Genomic DNA, 15,790 nt, shown 5'->3' with positions numbered 1-15,790 from the left:
AAGCTCAAGAAGGTCAAGTGATGCCCAATACAATTGCTCAGCCTCCGCTGACCTGTGCCCAGCCTATCTGCCAGCAGTGATTGGCCTCTCCTGGCCGACTTCCCCCGGTTTATACACTGAACAGGACATTCTGTGGTGTGGAATATTCTTCTGTCTGGTTTGGGTCAGCTGTCCTGACTATGGTCCCCCCAGGTTCTTGCACAGCTGACTAGCAGAGCTTGGGACACTGAAAAATCTTTGACTTATGGTACTCATGGCTTGGCACCAATCAAAACATCAGTATGTTATTCTCACACTACATCCAAAACACAGCACTGTAACAGCTACTGAGAAGAAAATTAACTCTACCCTGCTGAAACCAGGACAGCAGGAAATCTTGCTCAAAGGAAAAAACAGCGGGATTGCATTTCTGTAGAAGCTTTCTGATTGGATAGATAGTCTTCTAAATACTATTCCCATCTGTCTTGTCTCTGCGTGGGCAAGTGGGAGCTTGCAAAGATGGAAATCTCCATTCCCATGGTCCTAGTGATAACTATGAAGGCTGATGTGTTTTACCTCTGACTGGAGCTTGAGTTGGTAGGTTTGGTGTCATGACACTGAAGATGAATACAAAAGCTTCTTTTGTGGTTATTAGCAGTATGGACTGCTATATATTTTATATGTGGGAAGTACCTATATGTCTGTTCTTGGAAAGGTGAAAATAGGAATAAATGTCTTCTGTTTAGTCACCTGTTGACCTCTTTGGGTAGTGGTGAGAACAGGTTGTTTGGCAGGGTTTTGTGCAAACTGAAACACGTTGATAAAACCAGTTTCTAAGGCCTTGATCTCTCCATCAAACATCTTAGAGGAGCAACAAATCCCAGCAGCTGTTTCTCCAGGTCTTACAGCTGCTGTTAATATTATGGTCAATAAGGCTCATCTACATTTGAAATAATGTTGGATTTTGAAGCCAAGTTGCCAGTTTGGGCACTAAGTGGAGATACAGCATTTATGTTGGCAGACAATATATTGTAATGATTTTTATTAGCTCCTTAAGATTTCTCACCATGTATCTTCCTTCAGTGTTGAGGCACATAACTAATGGCTTCCAAACAGGTGCTGCTTCTAAGAGATGGCAGCTAAGAGGCTGGAAACTAAACATGGCTCTTGAGATTGTGCTGAAGTGGTAGCTGAGTTCATGATTTTAGCATGGAGTTGGGAAGGCGTTATGGTACAGTGCTGTTAGAAGACTCTTTGTCTGGATTAGCAGCAGTTGCAGCATTGAAAGTCTCCCAGGATCCCAAAGCTTTTTCCTGTCAGAAATAACTTTTACGATGAGACTTTGTACATGGGGGAGACCGACCTTGTGCATAATGTTGTCCGTGTCTTGTTGCCCAGAGCAGCTGTGGCTACCCCATACCTGAAAGTGTTCAAGGCCAGGCTGGAAGGGGCTTGGAGCAATCTGATCTAACGGAAGGTGTGCATGCCCATGGCAGGGGGATTGGAATGAGATGAGCCTTCAGGTCCCTTCCAACCCAAACCATTCTGTGATTGTGTGATAACCCTCACTTGTCTGTGTTTACATATAGGCAGTGTTTAGTTACTCTAAAAAGACCTGTCAATGATGTAAGGATTTCCATGAATTATTGTCCGTGTCATAGGCTGGTTCACTGGGTTCATCATTTTTTCTGTTGTGTCTGCATACCTGCCATATGTTTTAGACCATATTGAGCCGCAGTTTGGGGCAGCCTGGCTTCTGCCTGGCTGCCTCTGGGAGGTACTAAATTGCTCATTCCTAGCCTGCTGTTGGCCAGACCATAGTGTGGTAGACATTCGATTGGATTTGTTTAAAATGTGGTTGAGATTCTTGTTTATTTAAAGGTCTCTCTTTTTAAGTGTTGCTGTAACCCTGCTGATTTCTGTGTTTCGTTCCAGAACTACCCATGAGTTCTTGTTTGGTGCCCTTGCTGAACTTGTAGATAATGCCAGGTATGTACCTGAGACTATGTAATTCCCAAAGGTAACTTTGGTTGAGATTTAATTCACCTGGCTATTAGTTGATCTTGAGGAATTTTCACTTCTAATAGACTTTATAAAAAATACAAAATATGACTTCTGTTAAAAAGCCAGTGATACTCCCTGTCACCAGATCTGGTTGTGTGCCAGCAGTGTCTTGTGCTGGAGTTTAAGTTCAAGTAGGCAAAAAGTAGGAAAAGATGTCTTTTAATTTTCTATCAGTGCTGGCTGTGGGACCTCTGCAGACTTTGATCTGTGCAGCCAGCTATTTTGGAAATGATTACATGTGCCTGGATTTTGGTTTAATTTCTCTTTGACATTTGAATAACAGTTGTGTTTTTATTGCTTTGTAGAGATGCAGATGCCACGAGAATAGACATTTATACTGGTAAGTCACTCCTACTGCTTCCTTGCATGTCAGCAATTAAGTCAGTAGTGAACTTGGATTTAGGCTGCAAATGTGTGCTGTCCTTGATAGAATAAAAGTTAGAGTGTTATGCCCCAATCCTGGGGTCAGTTTTGGGCCCTCACGACAAGAAAGGCATTGAGGGGCTGGAGCATGTCCAGGGAGCATGACCCTGGGGAAGGGTCTGGAGCACAAGTCTGATGAGGAGGAGTTGAGGGAGCTGGAGGAGCTAAGCCAGGAGAAAAGGAGGTTCAAGGGGGACTTTCTGGCTGTCTACAACTCCCTGACAGGAGGGTGGAACCAGGTGGGTGTTGTGTTCTTTTTCTAGGTAACAAGTAACAGGAACAAGAGGAAATAGCCTCGAGTTGTGCCAGGGGATGTTTAGATTGGATACTAGGGAAAATTTCTTCACTGAAGGGATGGTCAGACACTGGAACAGGCTGCCCTGGGTAATGGTGGAGTCACTGTCTGCCCACGTTTAAAAGATGTGTAGATGTGGTGCTTAGGGACATGGTTCAGTGAACTCAGTCATGTTAGGTTTTTGGTTGGACTTGATGATCTGCAGGATCTTTTCCAATGTAAATGATTCTAGTTTTCTACCATTTCTCCTGTGCCCTGGTGCCTGTTGTCTTTCAAAACGGAGTACTTTTACAAATACCTTGGGGAAGCACTTAGGTCAACCTTCACCTGACGTCAGGTGAAGTGAGTTGCAGTTTTTACTGGGTGCTTAAGAAATCAGCTATCACAGTACACTCTTGTAGCACATAGTTACATACAGTATAAAGTGCAGGAGAAGTTCTTAGTCATTCTGTAACAAAAATCTGGTGCTCTTTCTTACAGCTTAGCCATATTGGTGTTGTAAAAGTCCCATTTGTTGTGTTACTTTTGTTGTTAACACCAATCCGATTTTATGGAACTTTTAACTTTTGCTTGTGGGAGCAGTGAATGACCTTTCTCTTGCAGAGCAACGAGAGGACCTACAAGGTGGATTCATGCTATGTTTTTTGGATGATGGAACAGGAATGGATTCAAGTAAGTGACAGGAAATTACACTTGCATTTGCAAGCTGAGGTTTCATGTTATGTCTTAGGCTGAATTAACATCTTAGTTCTGTTGAAAAGGGCGTATTTCATGCCTGTATGTGTGTTCCTGCCTCTGCACTGGTTCTTTTGTACCATGTTATATGTAAAACTATTCACCCCTTCAGTTGCAGAAAACTAATCTGGTCAAAAGAAAATTGTTTTGCTGCATTATAGAGTTGGGTCAGCCTGGCCTGTAGTTTTCCAGCACAATGAAATTGGCCTTGGGGCTGAAAGGAGAATAGTGTAGCCAGATGGGGAACAAGCACAAGCTTTGATGGGCATAAGCCTTTTCCCCATCTGTGGCTGCCAGGTGGTCAGTGTATCTCAGCTCTAGTCAGGTGTGTCACGGCGGAAATTGAAGACTCAGCTTTGAAAGCACTTTGCCGTTGTTTCATCATTAGCATTGTGACAGAGATCAATACTGGACAATATAAAATCTTAGGAATATGAGAAGAATATAATATGTACTTCTGTCTTGTTATAAGGATTTATGTAAATCTGTATTATATCTAGCAGGAGAAACCTGTCATGGTTTGAACAGCCTCAAAATCCAATGCCTGATTCCTAGACCCCCCTCCCACATCTCAACCCCATGTGAGATGGGTTTTCCAGACAAAAACACAAGACTCAATATGGGGGGAAAGGAATATATTACAGGACTATACACATAAATAAATAGTATAATACATTACAAACAATCTTAACTCTATCTCTACCATGACAATAATATTTACAATGGGCCAAATCTCTTCTCCCTCCAAATAAAAGTCCAGGAGAGAAGAAGAAGAAAAGACCCCTTCCAGTCTCTGAGCAGCAGGTCTCTCTAGAGCAGCCGTGTCTCTTCTTCTCTTCCATGCAGCAGTTGCTGACTCTCTGCCAGCACACACGAGGGAGGCCTCCAAGCCTCTCTCGGCCCCTCGTCTCCAAACAAGGGGTCTTTCCGTGGGCTGCTTCACCCCAGACAAAGGTTGCTCCACCACGGTCATATCACGAAGCACAGGGGTCTTCGTGACGGTCTGGTATCCTCAGGGGAATTCAAGCCCCTTTACAGAGCTTCTGTGCTCTGCCTCAAGATGGCTGCCAGCTTCTCTGAAGCTGCAGCAAGGGGGGGGGGCCAAGGTCACCCCACACACACATTCCTTTGGCCGTCCTGGCTTAGCTCTCAGGAGGCCAGAGCTTCTTAGCTCCTCTCTGCAGTGCATACTGCACTCCAAGACTCTTTCAAGTGAGTCCAATCATCCTCCTCTCTCTCAGAGGAGTCTCCAGTGAGTTTGGGGAGTTTTGGTTATTCAGTTCTTACTCCCCGAAACTCTGTTCCTGCTGCTGGCTCGGTTCTCTTCCTGCTGCTGCTTTCCTTTCCTCAGACAACTCTGTGTCTGCCTTGGCTGCATGCCGGCTTCTGCTGCTTCTTCTTATCTGCTTGGCTCTTTGCCACTGCTCTTCGGACGCTGCTGTTCTGCCGCTGCTCCGTCTGCCCACTCACAGTGGAGAAAACTCCTCCAACTTCTCAGCCGCAGGCACTTAGCCCAGTTCAACACCATTCCAAGTCCCCATAGCCCCCCAGCCGGGGCTGGGGGGGGGCAGAGCCCCCAGGGCTCTCGCCCTGGCTCCTCGTGGCCTCACCACAACATGGCCACTCCTCTTCAACAACAAGAACCACCCTTCTCTTCCGGTCCAGAGATATGTTTATATTTTGCAGGAGCACTGATTGGGTCAAACCCCAAGGGTCACCACCCCCTGGGGGTTACCACTTTCTTAGTTTCAGGGGGAAAACCTGGTTCAAACCACTACAAAGCTCTCCTGCTTTGCTTCAGCATCAATAAGCTTACTGTGAACCCACACCACCTTCTTTCAGTCTTGGGGACTGGTAAATTGTCCTGTGAGGAGTTCTCCACAGGACAGAAAAGTTGGGTGAGATTTGGAGGTTTTGAAGAAGGCAAGGGAGGTGGGTCAATAAGCAGCAACTAACATTTTTGTTCCGATCCCTCAGTACTTCAAGTTCCTCTTGTGATATTGTTATAGTTTAACCCCAGCTGGCAACTCAGCCCCAAACAGCTCACTCTTCCTCCTGTGGGGTGATGGAGAGAGTCAGAAGGGTAAAAAGTAAGGAAACTCATGGGTTGAGATGAAGACAGTTTAATAGGGAAAGCAAAAGCTGTGCACACAAGCAAAGCAAACCAAGGAATTCATTCCCCACTTCCCATGGGCAGACAGGTGTTTGCCATCCCCAGGAGAGCAGGGCTTCATCATGCGTAATGTTTCCTTGGGAAGGAGAGTGCCATAACACCAAACATGCTCCCTTCCTCTAACCCAGCTTTATCTGCTGAGCATTACACCATGTTTCATGAGGCCTGGAGCAACCTGGTCTAGTGGAAGGTGTCCCTGCCTATGACAGGGTGGTTGAAACAGGGTGGTCTTTAAAGGTCACTTCTAATCCAAACCATTCTAGGATTCTGTGATATGGTCTGGAATATCCCTTGGATCAGGTGGGGTCAGCTATCCCTGCTTTGTCCCCTCCCAACAACTTGTGCACCCCAGCCTGCTTGCTCATGGGGCGGTGTGAGGAGCAGGAGAGGCTTTGATGTTGTGTAAGTTCTGCTCAGCACTAATGAAAACATTACTGTATTAGCAACACTCTTTTAAGCACAAATCCAAAACCATAGCCCCATGCAGGCTAGTATGGAGACACTGAACTCTTAGCACAGATACAAGACGTTTCATTCCATTTGTTAGTGCACACAAGATGCATACACATTTGTTAGTGCATACACAGATTTGTGACCTCCATGAAAGAATTTGTTTGAACTCTAGGTACATTCTGTATATTCTTAGAAATACAATTAGGAATGCTAGACAGGTCTTCTGAGAGTACTTTTCCACCACCTGTGGAACTGAAGGAAGCAATAAAGCTCCATCTATAAAAAAGGCTCCGAGACTGAACTGTGGCCTTCTTGCAAGCCCTTGTATCAGGGAGAGGAAATACAACCTTTTCTGCCTGTCTTGAAAACTACCTGTTTGTCTCTGGAACGTGGCAGATGTCTCTTCTAATGCCACCAAGTTTCATGACAGCTTTTACACTGTTGTTGCTTTCGTATTGCTGGTTTTGTGACAAAGTGGGATTTAAGTATTGGCTATGTATTAAGTTGCTTCTTTTGACTGATCTTTCAGCTAAATGTTGAAGGATTTTATCCTGACTGTTAATCTGAGATACTCAGTGAAGGAGATTGGCAGCTACTATGGGTTGTGGTGGTATTTCACAGCACTATCCATCAGATACAGCAAATACCATGTAATTCATGTCCTTTGACTGTCTTGATGCTTGCATCAAATTTGGGTTCATTCTGTGTCTGAAAAAAAATACTATATTTGTTTTTTTTAGATACTAATTTTTTTAATTTTACCTAGGCTGTAAAGTTACCTTTGCCCCTTTCCAGGACATCACTTTTCAGAATGTGAAATCAGTATGCAGTGTCATTTAGTGCTTTCAAGAAAGCCCTTCTTAATTTTCTGTAGTCTCAGATATATTGTTTGATGCACAGTCTAACTCTGATCACATCTTCATGGCTTCAGCACTGGGCATTCACCTTAAGGCTTGAGCATTTGAAAGTCACTTGACTAAGGGCAGCTGGGCAGAAGCTCCATGTGCTGCACAGACAGCCTGGACAGCCTGTCAACGTGAACAGAAGCAGCTGAGGACAGTCTTTAATCCAAGCTCCCTGCATGGGACTCTCTTTGGTTCCATCCCTGGCTGTAGGGATCTGAACTTTAGTTTCTCATAATGCAGACCTGCCAGTTTTAACGGCATCCTGAAGATCTTGATCCATCTCAGATGACTTTAGGAGATGTCAGCAGAAGACCTTTTGTTGGGCTTTTCTCCTTTCATACAGACCTTGCTTCAAGAGAAATCATAGAGCTTGGGAGTGTTTTATTTTTGTGCACGATACCTTTAATTAAGAATTAATTTTATCCTAGATAAAGCTGACATGCTAAAAAGAATAACTCTGTGTGTTGGAACCCATGGGATCTTCCCAAGTACGCTGAAAGGACAGCTTGGAAGGCTTGATGAGGCACTGTCCTGGGAGCATGAGTGCCTCTGGGCACTTCTACACAGAGGGAAAAGCTGAAGGCTCTGAACATTCCATTGATGCGTTCTCTGTATTACTCTATTGCTGTTCTCATTGGTCTTGTTCTGTGTTGGACATTTCTAGATTTCTTTGGCAAGCTCTGAAAACAGAGCAAGGCAGTTGGCCAGATTTGAGTGCTCTGTCTGATGGCTCCTGGTTAGCAAGCCAAATGACAGCTTCTCATTTCTAAAAACAAGGAGTGTTTGTCAAGTGATTCAAGTTGCATTGAGAACTTGCTGCATTGGCTCTCTTAATGATCACTCTGGGTTGTGTGGTCTGAAGATCAAAATACGTTTGTACTCAAGCTGCAGACATCTCATACTGTAGAATCATGAGTTATCAAAAGGTCTGAAGATTCAGCGATGCCACAGGACAGCTCTTTTCAAAAGAACCATCATGTCCCACAGGGAGATATCAGAATTATAGAATATCCCAGGTTGGAAGGAACCCACAGGAATCATCCAGGCCAGCTCCTGGCCCTGCGCAGGACAACCCCAAAATCCCACCATGTGCCTGGGAGTGTTATCCAAATGCTCTTTGAGCTCTCTTAGGCTTGGTGCTGTGACCTGGGAAGCCTGTTCATTGCCCAGTCACCATCTGGGGGAATAACTTTTTCCTAATATCCAGTGTAAACGCCCCCCACCCCTGACAGAGAGGGTAATAGTACTAGCGCAAAAGTTTGGCTTTTTCATAAGGGACTAGATAGGAGTCCATTAGAAATCTGAACAACAGTTCTCATGCAGCCTGTCTGAGGTCAGCATTTCCCAGACTTTCAGTGGAATCACTACTGAGAATACTTGGGCTTGAGAATTTTACCTGCTGCCTGGCTCTGAAGGTGCTTCATGAATTCAGTGAATCAAAATACAGGTTGAATGATTCAGTGAGTCAACTTGTAGGTTGAAAAAGTGTAACAACTAATTTAGGAAGTGGTCTGTAATGTTGTTCTTAAGCGATTGAAGAAAAAAAAGTCTAACTTGCATTTTAGAATCATGGAACAGCTCAGGTTGGAAAGGACCTCAAAGATCATCTGCTCCCTTTCATGGGAAAGGGAGTAGATGATTTAGCACCCTGTCCCTCCAGCGATTGAGACTTCACCACATCACTGGGGAGTTGTTCCAGGGGTCAATTGATTGATGTCTAAAAGATTTCTTACTTATATTAAGAAGAAACCTCTCGCAGTGCAGCTTGTACCGTTGCCCTTTGTTTTTTCCATGTGGCTCCTAGGGAAGAGAGAGCCTCCATCCTCTTTGTAGATACCCTTCAAGTACTGGAATACTATGATGAGATTCCCCCTGGGCCCTCTCTTCTCCAGGAAGGAGATCTAGCTTTCCTCATAAGGCAGGCTCTGCAGCCCTCTGATCACCTTCTCCTTCGCACTTTGTCCAGTCTATCTGCGTCCTTCCTGAACTAAGGAGACAGAACTGGGTACAGTACTGTCAGAGGGGCCTGACAAGCAAGGAGTTGAGTGGGATGATCACATCTCCATCTTTGTGGCAGTGTCCCTGTGGATACTGTCCCTGTTTGCCTGTTATGCTGTCATCGGATGCTGGTCGATCATGTTCAGCTTGTTGTCCAGCAGGACCTCTTAGTCCCTTCCAGCATGGCAGCTCCCCACACCCTGCAGATCCCAGTCTGTGCTGGGCTCTTGGGTTATTTCATCTCAGGTGCAGGACCTTACGCTTCCCTTGAACTTCAGACAAGTCTTGCTTGCCCGCTATTCCAGCCTGTCCAGGTCTCTAAGAAAGCTTTCCCTATGTGCCCAATTCACCCCCATCAGCAAAGCTGATATGGGTGCCTTTGATCCCACCATCCAGATCCTGTATGGAGATGTTGAGCAGCATGGGGCATAGCATCAATCCCCAGGGCTCTCCATTTGTGACAGGCTGCCAGCCAGAATGAAAACCATTGATGATCACCTCTGAGCACAATCTGTGAGCGAGTTCCCTTCTTGTCTTGCATATGACCTGTCTGGTCTATGTCTCCCCAGTTTGTCCAGGAGTAGGCTGTGGAAATCTGTGTCCAACACTTGGCTGAAGTCCAGCCAAACAATACACACTGCTCTCCACATAAACAGAAAGTGCTGCCTTGCAGAAGACAACCAGATCAGTCACCATCAGTGACTGGCCTGGGTAAATCTTTGCGGACTTATCCTAGTCACCTATCTCAGCTGGCTTGTAATACTTTTTTAAGAGGACTCATTCCATTGTTTTTTGAGACATTGAAGTAAATATATCAGTTCTTGCTCTTTTAAACTGTATTTTTGAGGTTTGGAAGCTCAGAACAGTTTTTGTTTTCCTGGAAGCAGTTAATTAAGTACTAGTGTCTTGGTTACTTTATCAGATCTTATATTTTAAAAATACTATTTATCCAAGGCTCACAATGGTGAGGAACACTGTTTAAATGTAAATGAGATTTCAGCGCTTATTTTAGAGTGTGTACACACTTGTGTGTGTGGGCAGAGACTCTTGGAGACCATTTTCGGGGGAGCGGTCTACACATTTCTCAGGGGAAAATGTCTGTTTAACCTTGTTTAAGGTTAAACCGTAATCTTTAACACTGACATTTCCTCTCAAGTTAACAGATTTTTGAAATAAATTGCAGAAACATGTATCAAAGTGATTTGTTAATCACTGGTGGTTTCCAGCCATCACCCAATAGGGCTGGTGTCTTGTGTTGTGGTTACAAAGAACCTTGGAGCTTCTCCCTTTTTTCCCCTGTCGCAAGGAAAGCTCAACTTTGCTTTAGGCTGATTTCCCCTACGTCGTGAATTAGATTCTTTGGCTCTGAGATATCTTTTGAGGATGCTGTTGAGTCCTCTGCAAGTACTCTACCTAATATGAATATAGCAGATGAATTTGTGGAAAGGTAGGAAGGATAATTTTCTCTGCTCAGATCAGGACCTTCTTTAGTATATTCTCAGCTGGAGAACTTTGAGATATGAGAGGACTTTCCTCAAAGAGTGAAGCCAGGTCTGACTTCAGGAATGCTCCGGAACTAGACAACTCCATCTACCGATTTCTTCATCTCTGAGGTCTGATGTTCCTTATTAAGAATCGTTTTGTACGTGCCCTTGATTTCTTGGGCTCTGAAGATCAAATCTGCCATATTGAGTGAATTTCTTCAACTTGTTTTTTCTCTCATCTGTTTGGCATAGATCCCCCCCCTCCTCCTTTTTCTTGCCAGGGAGTTTGCCTTTTTTAATCTAGTAACTCTGAAACACAACAGAACAAAACCAGTGTGACTAAAATAGCCTTAAGTGAAACTCCCTCCAGCTCAAAAGAGCTGGAAAAAAATTCATTTGTATCTTGATTCTTTAGAGGATGTAAAGATTAAACCTCTCCCAGAGACAGTCAGTCTGGAGCAGAGAGGTGCTCCCTCACAGTCCCCTCTGCTCAGCACTGCCTTCGTCTCTCTACCCTGAAAGAAGAGTCGTTATAGAGTGGTTTCAGACACCCAGCATTGAGTGATGAACCATCTGGTCACCTTTTCTAAAAGAGGAAATGCTTTGGATAATTACTCTTTAACTTTTTTAGCTTCCTGAAGGTTTCTTAAAAATAGTTATTGAAAAATGTTTATACAACAAAAAGGTTCCAGTAGTTCTTCTCTTCTTAGAATATTCCCTATCCCCTTTCCTGACCAGGCTTTAAAAATAACGCAGCCATAGTAGTTAGAGTAGTAATAATAATAATAATAATAATAATAATAATAATGTCATCATGGACATCCTTACCCAGATCTCACACACAAGATATTCCAATGTTTTCTTTGGCTAGAAAATACTACAGTAGGCTGAAGGGAAGGTAGAGGTACCCTCATCCAGTCCAAAGTTGGTTTTGGAATAGCTGTGGAGCTCCATTATGAACACCCGCAGTTGAGACAGTGAGGGGTTTGCACAGTTCTCCTGTATTTGTGGCTTTAAATCTGAATATGATTTCAACTGAAAATGGCATTCTGACACCAGCTCAGTGATGCCATGTCAGACCAATGCTGTTAATACTGAATATCTTACCGTAAAACTGGCTTTCATGGCTGGTGAGCCTGAGTGAGTCTCCTGTGTGCTGAAATCTAGCCAGTCCATGGGCTCAGCCTCCCTCAGCCTGGTGGGGTGAGTGATGTCCCGTGCTCCCTCACAGCTTGTGTATGCATTTGAGAGCTGTAATTGTTGTTAGCCTTCCTGTTAAGGCACTTTGTGTTCCTTGTCTCTGGAATTGCACTTCATTTCTCCCGGTAAACCCTCTGGTGGAATGATTGCTATCTCTTGGGGGAAGGGAAAGGAATCATTCTCTCCTAGGGATGATGTTAAATTTTGGCTTTATCCCTTGAAAGTAGAAAGGCTGGAACTAAAAATGGCAAACCCTCTCAGCTGTAAAGCCATCATGTCCTTTCATTTTGTCCTGTGCTAATGAAATACTCCACTAATTGCTGTGGGACCTGCTCATGCTGCCTTTCCCCCCAGCTGTCCTGCTGCCAGGGCTCCAGCCGTCTGCTGCCAAAGTTAGCTTGTGTCTTACTGGTGCTTTAATTAACCAAAGTGTTCAATTCAGCACTGTGAAGAAATAGTAGTGTTTATTCTGGATTCCTGACCTTTTTTATAGTCCTGACTTATGCTCTTGTACCAGTGCTCTCAAGTGTGTGGTGTCAGTGGGACATGGGATGCAGCAGAGCTGCCACTTCCCAAGGTTTTGGTTTATGAGTATTGATAACTGTGGTGGACATAAACAGACCGTTTTTATGGATTTTTTTTTTTTACAAAAAGAAATGTCTTTATGTAGTTCAGATGGGACACTGGACTAGGCTGAAACTTAAAAACTCTTTTTGTCAGCATCATGCCACCTGTAGAAAGTTTCTGATAACGTCAGTGCCCTTGAGCAGCACGCACCTCACAGGGCTCTGTGCTTCAGCTTCAGGATGGAACTTCAGCTTAGGCTTTTGTCCTCTTTCATGCTATAGTCTTTCTGTGCTGTTTCCAGTTGGTGAAGTAGTTATCTTCCTTCTTTATCTAAAAGATGTGTGTGTGTGTCTGTACATTAAAATAAGCTCTTTTTGTTCCCTGTCTGTTGTTGCAGATGAAGCTGCCAGTGTTATCCAGTTTGGTAAATCAGCCAAGCGATCACCTGAGTCCACTCAAATCGGGCAGTATGGGAATGGCTTGAAATCGTAGGTATAACAAAAGCCAGCCTTCTGAGGTTGGGGAGGTCAGAAGCCAGGTGGTTGGTTAATATATTTTTTGCTTGAAGGCGTATATCTTTTTTTTCCAGAAAAAAAAAGCAGATGAACTCTAGATAAGATGCCCTGGTTTGGTAAGGCATGAGCTCTGTCAACATCTGCTGTGGTTCTCCAGTGGCCAAGAAGGCTGTCCACAGCTGATGACAGTATTTTGGCACTATGTTTGCGTGAGACAGAAGGTACAGGTCAGAGCCAGGGAAAAATAATGAAAGAGCTGAAAACCAAACCGTAATTTGAAAAGCTGCCTGGAACAGCCAAGTAATAAAATTAGAACAAAATAGTGTTGCAGCCTCTCAGTAGGAAAGTTGTCTGGTGCAAGGCAGATGGACTTTAACTGTTTCTCTTTGTTCTCAAACCAAACAAAAGCAGGGAAAGGGGGAATGATGGAAGGAATGAGAGGAGGAATGGGATTAAGTGCAGAGGAACAGAGGTGGGGAGGAAGTCTCGCTGGAGGGGATTTGCTAGGAAAGAGGAAGATGCTTGCTGTGTCTTTGGAAAAGTTAGAGGGCTTTATGGCTTACTCTGTTCTGCTTTCTCCTGGCATGTGTGGCTTGATTATATACATTCTACTGGGAAATTGGCAGGACTCTATAATCTGGGGGGAAAAAACCAGGATTTAGGGGGTCTTGAGACAGTATTGATTCAGCTGCAGCATAGGACACATCCCGGATTCTGACCTGTGCACTTCCAGGACAAGATCTGTGTCCCTTCTTAACCTTGAATAAGAGTTGTACTGTATTACAGCTGAGAAATGCTGCCTGAAGCCCCAGCATGTGAAGGGTGAGCTGTGGTATTGCTGTGGTATGGCCTTAAGCCAGTCTGAAGACAAATGCACTGATGTAAGACTGATATCTCTTTCAATGCAATTGTTATCTGTTAAGGCTTTTTGGATGAGTTTGGTAACAGGGTAACAGAGAAGATGCAAAGACACTATTTTGGATAGGAGAGTGAGGAGGAAGATGGGACTGTCCCTTTTTGTGTCAATGAGCTGCTAAGCTGCCTTAGCTGAAGTGTCAGTGAGGCTTTAGTTAGATATTAGGAAATTAATTTTCTGTCTCCAGACTGCTGCTATTCATTCCAGATACAAAGAAATGAGGGGTGTGCTTGCTTTGTCACTGACATTTCTGCTCAGAGGTTTGAAGGTTACTGTCACATCTCACCCTAGTTGTCTTTTTAAATTTTTTTTTCTTTTTATTTGAACTGTCTACATAGTAGGAGTCTGGAACGCTGTGCTATACTTCTGCACGTTTTAACTGTGACTGGTGTTAAATGTTTTGAAACACTGTGAAAATGTCTAGATTGAGATGCCTTCTGAAAGGAATGAGATGTTTAGAGAGAAATGGTAGTTGCTGTTTCTGCCCTTCTGCCTAACCTGGTTTTGGCATCTTATAATTGAACATAATGGGAAGAAAGCTCAGTAAAGTGGTCTGTGTTCTGAACAGTGTGGTACATCAGGTGTAACACACACAACCTGATCTCTGTCTACAGGGGTTCTATGCGGATTGGGAAGGATTTTGTCCTCTTCACAAAGAAAGACAACACCATGACTTGTCTCCTCTTGTCACGGACATTCCATGAGGAAGAAGGCATCGATGAGGTTTGCATGTGCTTGTTGTAAGAAGTAATTTAGTGAACGCTGCCTTGTCTGAACTTGCCCAGCTCTCACAGGAGAATGGTCTGTGTCAGGGCTGGTTGCCACTCTTGTAGGATCAAGCATATGGTTTTCTTTTAGTGATATGCTTGTAGGGCTTCTGCAAAGTCAACAAAGATTTCTTCCTTTTGGTTTTAATTCTCTTTGAGAAGTCTGTCTGTAGCAAGTTTGAAGGGCTTGTTTCAGTCACTTAAAGGTGCTTTTGCTGAGTTCAGAAAATGCTCAGACTTCTTGCATTTTCCTTTTCCCACAAAATTTGAATTTGAGATGTATTTAAATTTATTGCTCTAACTTGATTTTCTGTAGAGAATAAAAGGTGTTGTTGAAGTTGCTACCCACGGGTCATAAACTCCAGGCATGTCTCTTCTTTCGGATATTCTTCTTTTTAATAAAAAGTCAGTGTGGTTCAACCCATGAAAAACTTGTATATCTTAATAGATAACTCAGGCAATGTTGCTCCAGGCAAGGCCGATAATGAAAAGTTTTAAATTTGCATTGGGATGGTATCTCAGGAAACATCTTCTGTCCTGAGGGAGTGAGTGTAGGGAACTGTGCAGAGAAGCTGGGGAGGGGCAGTGCATGCTGGCTGCCAGCCCATGACTGAAGTCCTTTGTGCAGCTGCAGTTTATAATTCTATCTGTGTTTTTGCTCTAAATAATAGAAACCACCAGTAACCTTGCTAGAATCCTATAAAAGTACTAAAGAGTGAGATCAGGATGAATATGAGTGAAGGATATTTGAGTTCAGGAGAGAAATTAAGTCAGAGGTTTACATTTTTAAAAAAGGCAAGTTTGAGTGGTTTTTTAGTGTTATGGAAGTTGCTACAAGGGGAGGGGAAAAGCAACTATTGAGTGTGTGAGTAGCTGGTACCATATGGGTGACTCAAAGGTGGTTCAGTCTGAGACTGATGTTGTAGGAAAGCAACTCAGAGGCTGGCAAAGAGGGTCTTCAAGCATTTGACAGACGTGCAAACCACTGAAAAGCTGGAAAGGACTCATGGTGACTTAGGGGGCTGTCAGGAGGGGTAAGTCACTGGGCTGTGACCCACAGAAGGGGCTGACTGGAGTGGGAGAGCTGGAGTCACTCTCAGTACAATGGGATTTGCAGGTCATTGTTCCCCTGCCCACCTGGAATGCACGGAGCCGTGAACCTTTGACGGACAACATGGAGAAGTTTGCTATTGAGACGGAGCTCATTTACAAGTATTCCCCTTTCAAATCAGAACGGGAAGTGATGGAGCAGTTCAGTAAGATACGTGGTGAGAAAGGTACATGTGGATGGTGCAGGTCATGAGCGAGGTATTTGG

At 44.0% G+C, this 15,790-nt stretch overlaps 1 protein-coding gene across 6 annotated transcripts in view; it reads left to right on the top strand.

Moving 5' to 3' along the window:
* The window catches only part of MORC2 (MORC family CW-type zinc finger 2), a 48,259-nt gene that overhangs the window by 4,526 nt on the left and 27,943 nt on the right, over positions 1-15,790 (top strand). For 4 of the 6 annotated variants that reach the window (XM_027670501.1, XM_027670502.1, XM_027670499.1 and 1 more), the window contains exons 2-7: positions 1,915-1,968; positions 2,349-2,383; positions 3,365-3,433; positions 12,674-12,764; positions 14,322-14,430; positions 15,592-15,751. In XM_027670501.1, coding sequence (XP_027526302.1) covers positions 1,915-1,968; positions 2,349-2,383; positions 3,365-3,433; positions 12,674-12,764; positions 14,322-14,430; positions 15,592-15,751 — 518 coding nt within the window. Of the gene's footprint in view, positions 1-1,914; positions 1,969-2,348; positions 2,384-3,364; positions 3,434-12,670; positions 12,769-14,321; positions 14,431-15,591; positions 15,752-15,790 lie in introns of those variants that run through there. The other 2 variants (XM_027670503.1, XM_027670504.1) reach the window with 2 other exon arrangements.

The sequence above is a fragment of the Neopelma chrysocephalum genome, unplaced genomic scaffold (assembly GCF_003984885.1).
Source record: "Neopelma chrysocephalum unplaced genomic scaffold, ASM398488v2 Primary Assembly neopelma1_96873, whole genome shotgun sequence".
NCBI classification, from domain to species: Eukaryota; Metazoa; Chordata; class Aves; order Passeriformes; family Pipridae; genus Neopelma; species Neopelma chrysocephalum.
This window is presented reverse-complemented; position numbering and strand designations above follow the sequence as displayed.